This window comes from Bos indicus, chromosome 3, assembly GCF_029378745.1.
Source record: "Bos indicus isolate NIAB-ARS_2022 breed Sahiwal x Tharparkar chromosome 3, NIAB-ARS_B.indTharparkar_mat_pri_1.0, whole genome shotgun sequence".
Classification (NCBI taxonomy): domain Eukaryota; kingdom Metazoa; phylum Chordata; class Mammalia; order Artiodactyla; family Bovidae; genus Bos; species Bos indicus.
The window spans coordinates 34,270,954-34,289,318 of NC_091762.1; the positions used below are offsets into that span (position 1 = coordinate 34,270,954).

Genomic DNA, 18,365 nt, shown 5'->3' on the forward strand with positions numbered 1-18,365 from the left:
ATGTGTTTTCTTTGGACAACAAGTCAATTAAAAGGGGGAAGTAGGCTCTCTTCTTCACTTTTATGAAATATAACAAGTGTGCTTAAGGGATCAGTCATTTGAGAGCAAGAAGGGGGTTCATTTTCTGACTGCTGCAATGTTCTAATCCTGGCTTCTGGTGAGTAACTTTCCTTTTATTTCTTTGAAAGCAGAGCAACATAAAGTCACTGTAGTGCTAAGGCTAAATTACATGGTATATACATGTGACCTGACTGAAAACTATTTTTAAATAGGCACATTTCTTACCAGCTAGCTCTGCCTCAAAATTTTCTTGTGAAACAGAAATGTGAAATACACATTTAACCCATACAAATAATTCATAGCAGTGATGTCCTACAAAGTTAACTGTAATGTTACATCCATTCATCAAATTTTCACATTTAAAAATATTAGAATCATACTGCTACCTAAGTCTCAAACACTGATGGCAGCATACAGCACTTTTCTAAATGCCTATTTAATTGAATGCAAATGCCAACTTTAAAAATTCACCAGTAACAAAATATAAATTCAGTTGTCTACAATTTCAGTTCAGTTTCAATTCAAATTCAGTTATACATCCCTATGGATGTCTACAATTTCAATTTCCTTTACCATATAAATGCTCACCAAGGCTATAAGTCAAAACCCCAAAAAGTGGGTTCATACATGTATTTCTTTCTACTAACCTTTATTAGAGCATGAATTAGTAGCAGAATGGCAAAAAAGAGAGGTAATAAAAGGAAAGGAGAATGCAAAGTCTCTAGATGATTTCCCCAAAATTCTATCTATATTTACCTTTACCTAGGGGCTTCCTTGGTGGCTCAGTGGTAAAGAATCCACCCATAATGCAGGAGATGCATTTCGATCCCTGGGTCTGGAAGATCCCCTGGAGAAGGAAATGGCAACCCACTCCAGTATTCTTGCCCAGGAAATCCCATGGACAGAAGAGCCTGGCTGGCTACAGTCCACGGGGTCACAAAGTTGAACTAAACAACAACAAATCTTTATCTACTTAGCGACAGTAAAATGTAGCTTTTTAAAATACAGCTAGTAAAAATTCAAATCAATACTCTCCAAATGCCCTGTATACCTTTCCAGCCTTACCTCCTACACTCCTCCCATGCCAACCCTTTACTCCGGGGCAAATCTATTTGCTCATTCATATTTCTGAGTCTTTGTACATACTATTCCCTCTGCCTGGATGTGCTTCTCTCTACTCTCTGCCTTAAGAGTTTCTATTTATCCTTCAAAGTCTATCTCAAATGTCACCTCGGAGAGGACTTCCCTGATATGTCTCTCCCTCCTCCCAAAACTGGCTATTTTTTCTATAACAGCATTCCATTACCACTGTTTACTTGTGTATCTCCACAACTTGAACTGCTTAAGAGTTTTGTCTATTTCTCATTTATATCTCCAGGCTAGCAAAGTACCTGTGTACACATAAGACAATCAGATACCTAATCATAAATAAGTCAATAAACAAGCCTCCTTCTGAACACTGAAAACCAAAAAGCTTAATAAAAAGTAACCTTGACTAAATGCAATGCACTGTCCTGAACTGGATTATGCAGCAGAAAAAGAACATTCATGGAAAAACTGCTGAACTTCAAATAAAGTGTGAAATTAACATTAATGCATCAACATTAATCTCTTAGTTCTGACAAATAAACCACAGCTATGTAACACATCAACACTAAAGAAGATCAAGCAAATACTACACAGGAACTCCCTGCATTATTTCTGCAGCTTTCCTACAAACCTAAAATTATTCCCAAACAAAAAGCTTACTAAATAAACTTTTAAGTAGTCTAGAAAAAGTTGAAAACTACAAAATCAATGAGAACATGAATGTGGACTTTAATTACAACTGTAATAAAAATAAAAGAGTAAGAAACACATGTGTCTTCTTAGATATAGACAAAGAAAGGAAATTATTTTCAATAATCTAAAACGAGCCTAAACATGAAGAATTATTAATGCTGCAAAATGGTAAAAAAAAAAAAAAAAAGGACTTACATCATTAAACTGAAGTAGTTCAATTTTTATTTTCAGAAATACATACATAACTCAATATTAAAATAACTTGCACAGAAAGGTCTTAACTGTGCCATCACGTCACATACATCAGAACTACAATATCTACATAAATCATTGTAGTATTTATATCATTACTTCAAACCGAGTCCTGTTCTGAAGTTAACAATTCCCATGTTCTAACTGCAGTAAATAGAGGGGGGAATGTTCTATTAAAGGTATCTCACTCTAAAACAATCCTTCTGTAATTTACAGTAATTTGTAAAACATAACTTCAAGGTACAGGGCAAAATTCATTTCCTCATTAGTTCAAAAGTAGTGACTAAAGAGGAGCTTTGCTGCTCCTCAACTGATTTTAAAATATTTTTAACCTAATGATTCTAAAATTATATTGGTAAGTTCCAAGGTCATATCTAAGTATAAACTACTATCCATTAAATAAACCTATAAAAACTAGAGATTTCAATACATGACTAAAACAGAAATCCAAATACAATGTTTAAAGATAACATGTTCCTAAGTTCTCAGAATTCAATGGAATACTATTTTACTTTTAAAATCCAACTTGAAAGGATAAAGGAAATTTTGAGTATTTAGCCAAATGTAGATAGGTTGCACGATCAATCACTACAGGAAGATTAATTACAGTATGACAAGAATCAGGTTATACTGCTCATTTTTAAGAGGTCTGATTTAAATGGCCCCTGTTTTACAAGTGTAATAAGTGTTAACAGCAGGCCACGTGAATAAAAGCAGGAAATACAAGAACAATTTAAATATACAAATAGTATATGTTTCAATCCTGGTGAGACATGCCTGTCATGCCAGCTACAGATTTATACAAACAGCTAAAAAAATAGGACACCGTCCACTTTTAAGCAATGAAAATTTTTTGAGATGTAAAATACTAACAACACTCAAAAAACTTAAGACTTTTATATGATTATTAAAACATTTACCTATCTGAGATACAGACATGTGACTATAGCAAAAAAAAAGTAACAGGACAATGTATCTCAGCTAATCCTTAAAAGTCTTAAACTTTAAATATCTTCTAAGTTAAATTCAGAAATCAAAGGAAACTCATGTCTAAAGACTGTATCTGGGAACTCCCTGGCAGTCCAGTGGTTAGGACTCTGCGCTTTCAGTGCCATGGGCCCTGGTTCAATCCCTGGTTGGAAACGAAGATCCCATAAACTGTGCGGCATATCCAAAAGGAAAACACAAGACTGTATCCTCCTGAAAATTGTTTCAAAGATCACCTAGGCCATTATTCAGGTACAAGTCAAACAAATTTGGTCTTTCTGGTATCCTTTCTTTGCTTGGTTCTTATCAGATATATTCATTTCTGTTAGCACCTAATAGCAAGACATCAAAAATAGTGTATTCCATTTACATACAGTGCTGCATCAAAACTGGAACAATTAAACAGTGATCCTAACACTGTTATTCAGTTCAAGAAGCTTGAATTACAGAAATGACACGGATGATTGCTACGTAGGTAAAACAATAGCCTGGATAGATAAAAGTTTAAAGATAACTCTAACTTGCCCAACACTGATAAAGAATTAGACAAAATGAAGATAATTAAAATAGGTAGGAAAATCAAATACTAGAAGAATTTATTTATATCCTCTTGAATATTTACATACAAGTACTTCGTGAATTTATGTCTTTCAAGTTTTAAACTTGTCTTTAACTATCTTCCTAAACAGCTTTATTATGTTACACTACTTTCAATCAGACTCAAGAAAAAGAGAAATAACACAAATATAGCCTTGTTAATAACTTGCTAAAATATTCCATCTAGTTGACAATATTAATTTCACAGACAAGGGACCCCTGAAGTTGGACCTCACTGTACAGAAAAAGGAAAATGAAGCTCAGAGATGAGGACTGCTCTTCCAGTTTTCAGTCTCTGCCCTACATTACATGCTATCTCCTATTTCTCAATTGAGTTACTAGTCCAAATAGATGGATTTTATTAGTGCTAGTCTACTGTATTCTGTTTACTACAAAACAAATGTTTTTAATTTTTATTGGAGTATAGTTGCTTTACGATGTTGGGTTAGTTTCTCCTGTACAGCAAAGTGAATCAGCGGGACATATACATATCCCTTCTTTTGTGGATTCCTTTCTTTTCATTTAAGTCACCACAGAGCACTGAGTAGAGTTCTCTGAGTTACACAGCAGGCTCTCATTAGTTATCTATTTTATACATAATATCAATAGTGTATATATGTCAATCTCAATCTCCCAATTCATCCTACCCTATGGACTTCTCAGGTGGCTCAGTGATAAAGAATCTCCTGCCAAGCAGGAGGTGCCTGCTTCAATCTCTGGGTCAGGAAGATCCCCCAGACAAGGAAATGGCAACCCACTCCAGTATTCTTGCCTGGGAAATCCCATGGACAAAGGAGCCTGGTGGACTACAGTCCACGGGGTTGCAGAGAGTCAGACAGGACTTTCACAAAGAGTCAGACAGGACTTAGCAACTAAACAGCAACAACAACATACCACAAACTGGTAATCTGAACAAATTTAGTGTCCACTGCTCTAGACAATTCTTATAAGACCCACGTTTTAATTTTTTGGTCTTTACTGCTAATATTCTAGCTCGTGAATACTTAAAGCATATCTTCCTTCCCATTTCTCCTAACAAGCCCCACTTCCAAATAAAACCAAACAGAAGAAGACACGGCATGGATAACTAAAATCTAAGAGCAATCTCTTTACCAAATGTTTTTACCTACTCTCTAACAAAAACCTCTAAGCAAGGTTATTAACAAGGAGAAAAATGGTCCATTTTCCCTCTCCCTTAGCTCCGGACAATTTTCTGGTGCTCATAAAAATAATAGAGAGGGAAAAAATTAATAATAATAGAGGGAAAAGTTAGCCAGGAAAAAGTAGGGACAATGATGCATAGATTCTGAACTGATTATATGCATTTAAGAAAATTAATTCCTGAATTAAAAATCAAAGGTAGGACTTCTCTGGTGGTCCAGAGGTTAAGAATCTGCCTGCCAATGCAGGGGACACAGGTTTGATCCCTGGTCCAGGAAGATTGCACATATCATGGGGCAATTAAGCCTGTGTGCCACAGCTATTGAGCCTGCGCTCCACAGTGAGAAGCTTGTGAACTGCAACCAGAGAGTAGTCTCCACTCTCCACAACTAAAGAAAGCCCACGCTCAGCCATGAAAACCCAGCACAGCCAAAAATAAAAATATAAATTAAAAATAAATAAATAAATAAAAATAAAAGGTAATTAAATTCAAGTGATATTAACTACTCTGGTTGGATGTGTTGCTGTTTTGTTTGACCTTGCCATACACCATGTAGGATCTTAGTTCCTCTACCAGGGATTGAACTCAACCCCCTTGCAGCTGGAAAGAAAATCTCTGAGTTGGATATGTTGATAATGGGAGCTTAAAATCTTGCATCTACCTGAAGCTGAATTTAATTACATCTCCCAACTACACAAAATGACAACTTGATGTTGAAAATTAGCAGCCATGCTCTTGTGAATTAAAGAAAAACTAAATAATGATATGTTTAGCTCTTCAATTCATCTCATTCCATTAAGTTCAGCTTACATTTAATGAGTGTCTACTAGCTAGGCATTCAGTTCAGTTCAGTCGCTCAGTCGTGTCCGACTCTTTGCTAGGCATTATCATCTATTAAACATTAACTCTCTAGCCAAGCCTTTTTAATAGAGAACTTGGCCCACCTAGTCCCTGAAAGGGTCAGCCTTATGAAACTCATGATACCCCACAACCCTGCCATATTCCCACCACAGGTAGGCACCTGAAAGGGATGGGCCAATCTGATATTCTTTTCCAGGAACCCAGAATGAGAATCCTGGGAACCTGAGTCAGACGATATGAAGCACCTGAACTACCAGATTAGGCAGTGTGTGAGCCAGAGGTATCACAGTAAGTCAAAATTGAAGACTTAGGGAAGGGAAGTAGGAGCAAAGAGGTCCTGAGTGAGCAGAGAAAGCTGATCTGAAGAGGTGACTTACCAACAAAGCAGAGCAAGTGACCAGTCTCTAGGAGAAATGGGGGGAGGGGACATGTATTACATTCCACATGCATTCAACCTGCTTGTATTTCCTTTCTTATCTATCCTTGGATGTCTGATGCCTATAAAGTTGCCTACTGTGTCTTTTCAACAAAGACCTCCTTGACTGGAACAAGTATGAATGAGTTTCTTACAGGCAAAACACCTTAGCATTATATTAGGTGCTGCAGCAGATATAAAGATATAAAAACACCAAGTTCACTCAGCCCTCAAAGGCCATACATAGTTAGGAGCTGCTAAGTTTACAAATAACCATAATATAAGGTAGATGATAGCATAAAAAGTACTATGAGGTTTCAAAAAGAGGGATACATCATATCCAACTCAGAACATCAAAAAGGTGTCATGGAGGAAAGGAAACTAAAATAGTAATCATAACAGATGGTGCTTGGAATAGTTAAAAAAATGTGTTTACTAAGAAAAATATAATGTTGGAGACATTAGTCAAGTCAATAACATAAAAAATCATTTTACTGGTTCAGGAAATACAAAAATCTGGTTAACAACTGAGTCACAGAATTTGGCAACTGACTGATTGTATGGATAAGAGCAAGCCAGGAGTTAAAAAAAAAAAAAGTTTAGTTTTCAGGGTAGGTGATTTTGAGAATGATAATCCCAGAACAGAAAGGTTCACAGGAGGTGGATTTGGGGAAGAGAAGTGAAGAGGGGAGGCAAGTTCTGTACTGGATATACTGACTTGAGGCAAGTGGCAGTGAGCAGTTCATTAACCACTGGGGAACTGTAGAAAGAGAAGCCCTCTAAAGCACAGAAAACGGTTTTCTCAAAATTCCAAGTAAAAAACCTTTAGAGAAAAGAGGTAAAAGATTTTTCAGTGCTAGGTTTTCCCTTTGCATTCTGAATGTCCCATTTTTGCCCAGCTACTGATGTTCCGGTCCAAAGGTGACAGACTTTAAGGAGGTTAGGCCGTATCATAGAAGAACTTGATGAAGATACGGTTCTTCTCTCCAGAAAACCCCATGTAACCACAAATATTGCTAACTATTTTATAAAGTTTATGGATCTTCTGAAGCCCTAAGGAGTACACACACCCCAGGTTTTTTGTTTTTTTAAAAAAGGCATGATGTGAAAGACCCTGTGGAAGGAGAGAGTGGGTTGGAAGAAAAAGAGGAAATATCTGCAGGGACTCATCCACTCCCTTTTCCCTTCCAAGCAACTAGAGCATGAAGCAGCACACCATGGCGGAGAGGCAGAGTGACAAGCACAGAGCTCAAGGTCCGCGGTTTTACCAACCATCTGTAAGAGAATGAACTACTTTTATCAGAGATATCTGCCCCCAAACTAAAAGATTTTTAGTAGTAGTCTAACGCTGGGCTGGAGGAAGCACAAGCTGGAATCAAGACTGCTGGGAGAAATATCAATAACCTCAGATATGCAGATGACACCACCCTTATGGCAGAAAGTGAAGAGGAACTAAAGAGCCTCTTGATGAAAGTGAAAGAGGAGAGTAAAAAGTTGGCTTAAAGCTCAACATTCAGAAAACAAAGATCATGGCATCTGGTCCTATCACTTCATGGCAAATAGATGGGGAAACAGTGGAAACAGTGGCTGACTTTATTTTTCTGGGCTCCAAAATCACTGCAGATGGTGACTTCAGCCATGAAATTAAAAGACACTTACTCCTTGGAAGGAAACTTATGACCAACCTAGATAGCATATTCAAAAGCAGAGACATTACTTTGTCAACAAAGGTCCATCTAGTCAAGGCTATGGTTTTTCCAGTGGTCATGTATGGATGTGAGAGTTGGACTGTGAAGAAAGCTGAGCACCGAAGAATTGATGCTTTTGAACTGTGGTGTTGGAGAAGACTCTTGAGAGTCCCTTGGACTGCAAGGAGATCCAACCAGTCCAACCTAAAGGAGATCAGTCCTGGGTGTTCATTGGAAGGACTGATGTTGAAGCTGAAGCTCCAATACTGGCCACCTGATGCGAAGAGCTGACTCATTTGAAAAGACCCTGATGCTGGGAAAGATTGAGGGCAGGAGGAGAGGGGACGACAGAGGATGAGATGGTTGGACGGCATCACCGACTCAATGGACATGGGTTTGGGTGGACTCCAGGAGTTGATGATGGACAGGGAGGCCTGGCGTGCTGTGGTTCATGGGGTCGCAGAGTCGGACACGACTGAGCGACTTTAACTAACTAACTAATACTCTGCATGCAACTTAATTTTTGCCCTGCCACTACCAGCAAAATCCTAAAGAAGAAAGCATTAACCTCTTTTTGTGTAACAATGCTTTCTCAAGGTCTGCTAAGGGGAACTATCAAGAAATGGATCGAGATAGCACAGGAGTAGATCATTCAATAACCCACAAAACTAAAAGATAATGTTTAATGCCTTCTACCACGAAAGAGTTGTATTAAAATTCTTTGAAGGTCTTTGAAAAGGGTTCATTAATATTTGAAAAAAAAAATTTGAAAAATAATCAAATATCTGTCTGAAACACCCTTGAAAAAAGCAACTAAAATGATGTTTTCCAATCATTGTAATAACAGAAGTCACCATTTAGTTAGTATTTATTTGCTAAACAGTTTACATATATTATCTCATTTGAACTTTAGAAATAAGTATCACATCCCCACTTTATATGTGAAAATAAGACTCCTAGGGCTAAGTTACATGCTTTGGGTCTCACAGCTAGTAAATGGAGGTGGGAATTGAATTCAGTTTTATGTGACTCCAAAAGCACTGCTCATATCCATTATACCAGCGATTCCCAACTTTAGTCACATCATGCTGCATGCTTAAAATTATAATACTTGTATAGATTACCAACGTAAACTGGAGAGACCTGGTGAAAATAACATACATTTTCTTTATATTATAAAATTATGGCATGAAAAATAAAGTACAAAATGTTACAGATGATATTAAACACTAATTGGTACAAATCTTCCAAATCAAATATTTTCGATTGCCAAATTCAGAAAGTGTACTGGTGGAATCATACCAAAAATGTTCAAATATCATTCTAACTGCTGTGAAATTTGAAAAGTTAGTTACAAAATGATTTAAAATCATAAAAATGATTTAAAAATTCAAAACCATAAAACATTTGCAAACAGCACACTGCAAGCCTTCCTATGCACTACACTCTGGTTAGGAAGCCCTGTATAACATAATTTTGTTTTTTTACAGAATATTATGATTAGACAGTATATCAAGAGCTTCTCAATAACACATCTAAAAGAAATTTAAACAAAAAGTAACAAAACAGGTACAATACTGCATTCCTCCTGAATTTCTATAGTAACTTTAATTGGTAACATTCATTTTGTTAATAACAATGATTGCAACTTAGACCAAATTTGATAGTTTTACACAGAGGAAGTAAAAATGACTTGCATGTATATCAAAGGAGGTATTCAACAGCAAAATTATTTGTATACTGTGATAAGTGCATTTTGTTTATAGAAATAGCAAAGAAGATAATTTTAATTTCATATATGTGTTATGTCGGGAGAAGGCAATGGCAACCCACTCCAGTACTCTTGCCTGGAAAATCCCATGGATGGAGGAGCCTGGTAGGCTGCAGTCCATGGGGTCGCACAGAGTCGGACACGACTGAAGCGACTTGGCAGCATGTGTTATGTCATGACTCAAGCAAATGCATCTCTCTCTGCAACCTGCTTGAATCTGTTCATTTAACTTGCTCAAGAATATTAAAAAAAAAATTACTTAAAACAATGAAATTGATTAAAAAGTAAAATCAAATATTGTAGTACTTTGATTTTTACCTACTGCTTTTGAAATTTCCTAAGTGATCATATGTTTCATTTTGGTTTTAATTAAATGCACTGTTTATAAAGTCATGTATTACAACAGCCTAATATCCTGAGGGGATCTCTGATTATGAATGTAAACCAAAATAATCATAGAAGATAAAAACACACCTTTACTTTCATAACCAACTGATCAATAGAAACAATGCTAATGCCTTGAGTACTATAGTTCATATCAAACATCTGAAAGATCCCAAGGAGCTATGTCCAACAGTAGCTGGCACATGCTGGTTAACAGTTTATATTTAAGCATCTACTAAATACCAGGGACCATGCTCATTCACAAATGATACCTGTTCTATGGAAGAGTAGCAGTTTGAAACTTCAATTTTTTTTTTCATACATTCTGTAAGATCAAGAATTCAAACTGAAGGCTTAAACTCCAGTGCATAACTTCCTTTCTTTATTCAAAAAGCTGTTACCAGGCCTCCTGCAACCTACAAACTACCAAATACGTTAACATGAAAAGACTAGCATGGGCACCCTGAACACCCTAGAGTACAAAATAAACCCTGGGTTATGGTGGTACATTCTGTCCTCTGGAGCTTCACACCATAAAAATTTGGCACTTCTCCTAAAGCAACTTCTTTTTCCCAAAAATCAATTGTTTTAAAAAGCAAAGTTCTATTGCTTACAGAAACCATTACTTCCATTTACTCTTCCCTAACAGATCCCTAGAAAATACTAACAGTGAAGAAAAAATATGGCCTGATTTATTGGTAAGCTGACATCAGGGTATTTTATATGATTCACTGAGCTTCTAGAAAACAATCTCTCAAAAATTCTAAAACTAACTAGGCTGAGTAAAATGCATCTGACTGTACATAAAAACTACTTAAAACGAATGTCAAGTAAAATAAACAGTAATTCCTGAAGCCAATATTTTTCGTTTGAAGAAACAAAAAAGCCCAGCTCAAAAGAAGTCTGTCACAATCATCTTTTACAGTAAGTCCAATTCCATAATTTATCCTAAGATAACTGCATTCCCACTGCACATCATCCCTAGCAAATATTCATCAACTCCCACTGTGTAACCTATTGTCATCATCACATCCTATGCCACAAACCTCAAACAAGCCAGTCCTTAAATATCCTCAGCTCACACCAGCTCCCCCTTTATAAAAACAATGGAAGGAGTTATAAAAAACCTTAAGAAAATAAAAATAATACGAAATAGTGGATAAGTACACACAGCCTCTACACTCAAACTCTTTACCTTTACACCTGAGAACTTGTCAGTTATTTCAACCATACACTTTTATGTTCCTGGGTTCTTTTATGTTCTAGGGGTCCTCCACCTCAGCGAGAGCTCGAAATGTCCACTCTCTAATAAATGACAGGGTCCTATGTGACCACTCTGTCCAAGACCCCCTCTCTATTTATATTAATTATTCAAACCCCCACCCCAGCTCTAATCTGTCATAAAGTATCACCACGCTCCAAACTCACAGTCCATTATACAAGCCCAACACACTCTCCCGTCCTCAACACCAACTTACTCTAACCCTTCCCTTGAAAAACCTTCTCTAACATCAGCTCTTCCTTTATGAGCTTTTCCCATATTCCCAATACAGTCTCAATGTCCTATTGGACCACATTTCGAAGCTCCTTCGCTAAACACAATCCAGCATGGTGGCACACCCTCTTTTCAGCCTAATTCCTACAACCCCAAAACCCCACCCCCTCATCACGCCCTCCGGCATCAGCCACCAACCCCACACCCCGCCCCACGTCCGTCACGCCCTCCAGATTCTTCGGGGTCCTCTTCTCCCGCCCGGCCCGACCCCCCATTAGGACTCTCAAGTGCCTGGGTCCTCTAAACCACCCCGCCAGCCCCGCCCCCAGCCCCTCACCGAGTAGCAGCAGCTTCACTTCTTTGGCCGCTTTCTCCCCGTCCTCCCGCAAGTTGCGGTCGATCATCTTGCTTCGCTCCACCGCCGCCTTATCTTCGGCGCTCAACGTGCACCCCATGGCGGCGGCGGAAGAAGGGACCGGGCCGGGGCTCACTCAAAAACCGCGGAGACTGCGGCTTAGCAGGCGGAGAGAAGAGTCTACTGCTGGGCGGCGGCCCTCTCCGTCAGCTCCCAGAGCGCCCAGAGGAACCGGATATCCGGCGTTTTACGACACTTCCGGCAACGCCCGCGGCCGTTACTTCTTCGACCTCCCTAGCTGGGGTAAAGGAGGCGTGACCAAAAGCGGAAGTACGGAGAGAGAGAGACCAGGACGCCGAGTGTCGGTTCCGAGTTGTAGGGCGGCCCTGTCGAGTTTACCGGGCGCCGCTCGACTTTAGTCCCCTTTCACCTTTTTGGCTGTCTTATTTGGATGAATATAGAGATACCAGGGACTGGTTTCTCCGGTTCAAGGCACCCTCCCGAGGTCGCACGGCCGATTGGCGTGGGGAATGGGAATTCCCAAGAAAAGCCCGCAATCCGCACGGGAATTTCTGCTGGGAATTTTTCACTGGCCAGAAAACGCAGTTAAATTCTGGCTGTGGAGATCTGAGACCAAGTGTAGGATAGTTTGTCTGTTGGCGTCGTCCCAGCCAGAGCTGTGGGATGAGAATTACAGAGTCTGGGCCTCGCCGCGGTCACGCTCCACATCTGGAAAAAGTTAAGACCCACCATGCCTGGGACTTTGCAGTCCCTTTCTGCCCTCTCCTCTGGCTCACCTACTGGTACCCAGTGGGCTTGAGAGTTTCCCAGCTACTGTATCGGTAAAAGATCTCTTGAAATCGGTAACAGATCTTGCATAAGGTAAGAATGTGGTTTTTCCATGAAATTTCCATGCTGCCTTTCCCCCACACAAGCCAGGTTTAGCCCTGACATATTGTCGTGTGTTAAGGGCTTAGGACTTCTACCAAGATTAGTCAACCAAAGTTCCACACCCTAAAACAAACCAGTGCATCCTATTAAAATTTCCTGTTGGGGTAACACACGAAAAGAGAAGTCATAGTAAAATTTGTTTCTCAGCTATAGTATCACCTGGAAGTTGATAAATCCCCTATGAAAGCCCCACACTGATACTCTTTTTACTCATAATCCTGGATTCTATGGTGAAAGTAGCCCTACATTACCGTTACTTTCAAAGAGCCCCACAAAAACATTCACCGTACATTCTAGGGAGGGGAACTCGTGCAGCCTCCAAGACCTTACCCTATGATTAAATATTATTTCCCCAGTCGAACCTAGACCTTAGAATATAAGATCCCAACAGAAAGATATATACAGTGACTGATGATCATTAGAGGGATTTCTTGAAAACCACATTAAATAGCCTCATGCACCTTAATTTATCAATGCCAGTTCTTCAAAGTTCCAAGTCTCCTACTCTTCCTAGTGACTGTTAGAATATCAATACTTACGGGGAGAAAGGGCAAGAAGAAGGGAAGAAAAAACGATATTTATTGAGTACCTATTTGCCAGGTGTGACTAGGTACTTCGATGTGTCATCTCGTTTATTCCTCACAACAACCCTGTAATTGTGGGTTGTTATCCACATTTTTACAGGTAAACAAATAGGCTCAGAGAAATTAAGCATCTTTCCAAGTTCACACAGTGAATAAGTAGATCTGATTCCAAATTCACTCCTTTTCTACCATGCCATTATAAGATGTTACCTGGGAGTCTTGACAACAGCTTTTCATTTAGGATTGAGAGTTACTCCAACAACACTGGGGTGAGGGAAAAAATAACTTGAGAGCACAATTTTCTCAACCTGTTGATTTCTTCAGTGGATTTATAAGTCAAATTTTGCCTAGGAACTGCTTTCACAAGCTTAAGAATTACATATGGAACTTTACCAAGTGATCCTGGTGATTAGAATACTCCTGGAAGGTGGTCATGACAGAAATTGTTGGGAAAGTTCTCAGCAGAATAGAAGAGAAAATTTTATTTCCTTCATGATCAACTCAAGGAAAAATAAATGCAAATAAACCAGCATATGTCCAATTCTGTAATAAACGCCAGTGAGGTCACAGTGTCAAGAAATTTCAGCCTAAATTAGCAATATCCTTCCACTCAAGACTTTCTCCTTTGAAGTATGAAGTAGGGGTTGGAGGGCAAAGTCAAAGGAAAAGGCAAAATAAATTAACAAAATGGCTGCCAGGCAATGCTCCCCCTCCCCACCTACAGGCTTCTTTCCTATTTCCACTAGACTCACACTGCCACCTGCTGGCAACGCTCAGTCTGCTAGTTAATCAGTGATGTTTGGATATTTTCCCCTATTTCTAAAATGCGATTCCTCATGAATTTATCTTAAAAGGGAGGAGAGGGTGGTGGAGAACATGCCTTCAATCGCAAAAGACTCTCTTCGACGTATAAATTATCTGAGGGAACTCCTCAGTGCAATAGGCCTTGCGCATAAGTCTAGCAGTAGGAAGACAGAAACCTGGAAAATTTCCTAGATCTGGAGGGAAAAAGCTGCCCTATTTCATTTAATAAATCATTTTGTTCAACTAGAGTTTCATCTGCAACCCCCACACTTTCCAGTCTGCAGAAAGCCTCCATGTAGACATCTTGCTGCAATGGGCTGAAGTCTCAAGTTAGAACCATGAACATATTTTTCAATATATTTCTCTAAAATTCTATAATGCTTTACTATATGTGAATGCTCTGTCAAAATATAAAACAAGGTACCTGATTCAAATTAAGACTGTGCACTCCTTGAAGGCAGTGACTATAAATCTGTGTGAGTCCCAGAGAGTGGGGTATTCAGCTATTATGCACTGGGTTGAACTGAAGGAGTCAATGTTGATATCAGCATAACTTTTTGTAATAAAAATTATTTATTAGCTGTTCAAAGGGGAAGCTATCCTACTCCCACCAACCCAACTTCCCCTTGAAGCTCAATAAACCAGGAATTTGTTCAAATACAGATCACATCACCATCTGGTCCTGCCTTGACTCTTTAATGTTACCTGATTGAAATGAGGGAAATGGATGAACAGGTAGTCCCAGATGGGTGTCCTGTCCAGTTTTGCAGTTATTCCCCCTCCCTTGAATATACCGCCATCAGTACCACCTAACAGTTTCTACAGTCTCAATCAGTGAACAGCTGAGCCCAGTTCCTGTGCCCCCTGTTCAACCCAGGGCTGCAGATAGGAGAGAGATTTAAGTCTTTGTCACTGAAGCTAATTTTGAGAGCGATGAATGGGAGTAAGGAAGCATTTAATGAACCATGGAAACCCCACCTTTCCCATTCCCAACCTTAGTCTCTTGTACCCGGTTGTCCAGGGGGCTGGCGATGGGTCACTGCCATGAGGAGAGAGATCAGGGAGGCCAGTTCTGGAAAATAAAGATTTACAGTGTTATTGGTCAGGGTTATTGTGAGCCTCTCTGTATCCAACCACCTTAGCAATTCAAATGCTAACCCCCACCTTCAGCAGTCCACCCCCAATCCCTCCACTTCATCCTAAAAGACAAAGAGAAAGAGCCATCCTGCTTTAATCTTCCCTCTGCTAAGATCAAGTCCCAAAATCAATCTCTCACGTCTAAGAGAGAGACAGAAGAAATACAACAGAACAGCTGTTCCTGGAAGGTGGGAGACAGAGCTGCAGTCATCTTTCCTCTCTTCTACTCTATGGGCCCTGATTACTACTTCCTCTTGCTCTGACCAAACTCAAGAAAGGAATAAAGCTGGTCCTCTCACTTCAAGGAAACCTCAGGTTTAAAACTAGAAAAAAAAAAAAAAAATCTGTTAAATGGAAACACTTGGCTGCAATTTTGCCCTTTTTTTTTAAAGCCTAACAAGGAAATGAGAAGTCAGGGGTCATTTTCTTACCTTGCCTGGGTGCAGTTTCTACCATGGACTGTTACACTGAAAAATGAAAGATCCTAAAGAGTCCTCAGAATAACTCCACGCCTGGCCTGCTGCCCTATATCCTCCAACTCCTGCCCTTAGAATTTCCCTGCTTCCTGAGGCATGGAAATTTCACTGGTTGAAAAGCAACATCATCATCATCATCATCTCACCTTAGTGACCCTTGACTCTCGTCACCATCTCACCAGGTCCCCTCCCCCAGTAGTCAAGGATCATGGCCATGTCCAAGGCTTTTGCCACATATCCATCCAGTTGGCTCTGTTGCTGACCCAGAAAACATTAAGCAAAAGCTGTGTGCAGAGACCCCAGCCCCAGCTAGCCAGGAAAAGGTGATCCCACAAGGAGTTCCTTGCAGTTACAACTGGCCCCCAGCCCCATCACCCTCCAAGCGTCCACCAGCCCATCATGACTCCAGTCGTGGTGAGGGAGCGGGACGGAGGTAGCTGTCTGACATAATGATATCGCTGGTGAGTTGTTGTTCCAAGAACTCAGAGGTCTCCTCAGCTATCTGGCCAGGGATTCGAAAGTCAACTGCAGGTGGCTCCTGCTTGGGGCTGGGTACAGGTCGGGAAGCCCAGGACTCCGTGGGACAGCCAGTGCTCTGAAGAAACTGCAGGAAGTTCTCCTCAATGGAGCCCTCCCGGCTTGGCAGCCTCAGCTCCTCCTCTGGAGCCTGTTTGAAGAAGCAGACAAACTGCTTGCTGAGCTCCCCCCGGATCTGCCGATTAAGACATCCATAGAAGAAAGGGTTGGAAGTGAAGCAGAAGTAGCCAATCCAGGTCACCACATTCTCCACCTGCCCCGTCGAAACAGGCTGAGCACTCAGGGCGACGTAGAGGTGAAAAGAAAAGTAGGGCAACCAACAGAGCAGGAACTGTCCCCCCACAGCCAGGAGGACCACTGCTGCCTTCCCTCCCCCAAACGTCCGGTGTGGCGTGGTCTGGGGGGCCCCTGAGCTGGTGACCATAGTGGAGCGGCTGCTGAGAGACTCAGAGCGTTGCCGGGGGGTCTCCATCCACGTGGGCAGCGGTCCGTGCTGCATGGCAGCCACACGGGCTACTCGGAACATGCTGCAGTAGACCACTAGGATGAGGAGCAAGGGCAACAGGAAGTAAAGGACAGCAAAGACCACCACAAAAAGCTGGCAGTAGGCACTGTGGCTCCATTGGAGTGAGCAGCCTAGGGGGACGCCGGGAGCTCCCTCCTCCCGCGAGACCCTTCCCAACACTGGCACAGAAGCCATGGCCAAGGCCTTCACCCACACACCCACCAGAACAGAGGCCACCAGCCCCAGCGTCATTCGCACCTCATAACGCATGGGGTGGACCACGTAATAGTAGCGCTCCACGTTGATGGCCGACACTGAGAGAATGGCCAGGCTAACGAAGCATATGCTCAGGAACAAGTAGAGGCGGCAGGCGACCTCCCCGAAGAGATCATGGTCAAAGAGCGCGGAGCTGGAGAGCATGGCAAGGGGCATGAGGGTCAAGGCAGCCAGCAGGTCCACCAGGCAGAGGTGGAAGACAAAGACAAATTTTCGAAGGGCAGGTGTCTTGGCAATAACAGCCATCACAGCCGCATTGCCAGCCACAGCAGTCAAGTCCAGCAGAAGCATGAAGAAGAGGGCCACGGATTCTGAAGCCACGTCCCGCAGCCCTGCCTCCGGGATCCCGCTGGCAGTAGAGGGACCTGGGGTTTGAGGGGCCCTCCCCAGAGTGGAAGAGTTCCCTGATGACTGGGGGATGGGTGAGGACTCCATGGGGCCGAAAGAGGACACCCAGGGCACCTCCTGTCACAGGCCCATCCCCCATCCTAGTCCAGTGCCCCTGGGATGGCGAGCCCAGGCCCAGGCTTCCCAATTTTGTGTGTGCAGATCTTGGGGAGAGAGCGCCTCCTGCTGGAGCCTCTCTCACTGTTGCCAGCCTTCAAGGCCAGGGACTGAGGGCTCAGGAGGCAGCTCTGGTCCACCTTGGTGACTGCAAAGAAGCAAGAGAGGGAGCGATGCAGGAGCCTCACCAACTCAACACTCCATCTTCTGAGTGGTCTCCAGCTCCTTTTCCACTTCCTTTTCCTCTCTTTTCCACACCCTTCTCCCCTTTCAAGGACTGTTGTCCAGAGTCTAAATCCTCTGTCTCCCTTTCTCAGGGTCCCGCTGAGCTCTGGGATCGTGCCCCGGTTTTAAGGTTGCTTATGTAAATTTCCTGATTTCTTGTCTCCTCAGAATGGCAGGAGTCATTGTGGAGAATAACCACGAGATCCGGTTTCCAGTCCCAGGTCTGGGAATTACTAACTCTGTGGCTCTTCTCAGCTTCAGTTTCCTCATAAAGCCATCTGTAAAATGAAAGGAATAATACCTACTTCACAACTGTGTTTGGAAGATGATGCAGGATGTATTAATCAGATCCTAATAAGCAGTAATGTAAATATGGAGCTTTCCACACGCCAGGCCCTGTTCTCAACACTCCATATATATTAACTCATTTTAATCCTTATGCAACCCTATGAGGTAGATATCCTTTCCCTACTTTGCAATTGATAAAACTGGGGCCTACCGGAGATAAAGGAACTTACCGAAGGTCACATAGCTAGTAAGTGGCCAGGTCCAGTTAC

The 18,365-nt window shown here is 41.4% G+C and overlaps 2 protein-coding genes across 2 annotated transcripts in view; both read right to left on the minus strand.

The window, feature by feature from the left end:
* Nucleotides 1-12,042, minus strand: part of GNAI3 (G protein subunit alpha i3) — a 44,593-nt gene extending 32,551 nt beyond the window's left edge. The window contains exon 1 of the mRNA XM_019956901.2: nt 11,792-12,042. Within this exon, the coding sequence (XP_019812460.1) occupies nt 11,792-11,909 (118 nt within the window). The 5' untranslated portion in view covers nt 11,910-12,042. The remainder of the gene's footprint in view (nt 1-11,791) is intronic.
* Nucleotides 12,043-13,799: 1,757 nt separating this feature from the next.
* On the minus strand, nt 13,800-17,981 carry GPR61 (G protein-coupled receptor 61). The gene is made up of 2 exons (XM_019956903.2): nt 15,908-17,981; nt 13,800-15,220 (listed from the first exon to the last, which is right to left on the minus strand). The coding sequence occupies exon 1, from the start codon at nt 17,512-17,514 to the stop codon at nt 16,159-16,161; it is 1,356 nt and encodes a 451-aa protein (XP_019812462.2). The 5' UTR covers nt 17,515-17,981; the 3' UTR covers nt 13,800-15,220; nt 15,908-16,158.
* Nucleotides 17,982-18,365: the final 384 nt, after the last annotated feature.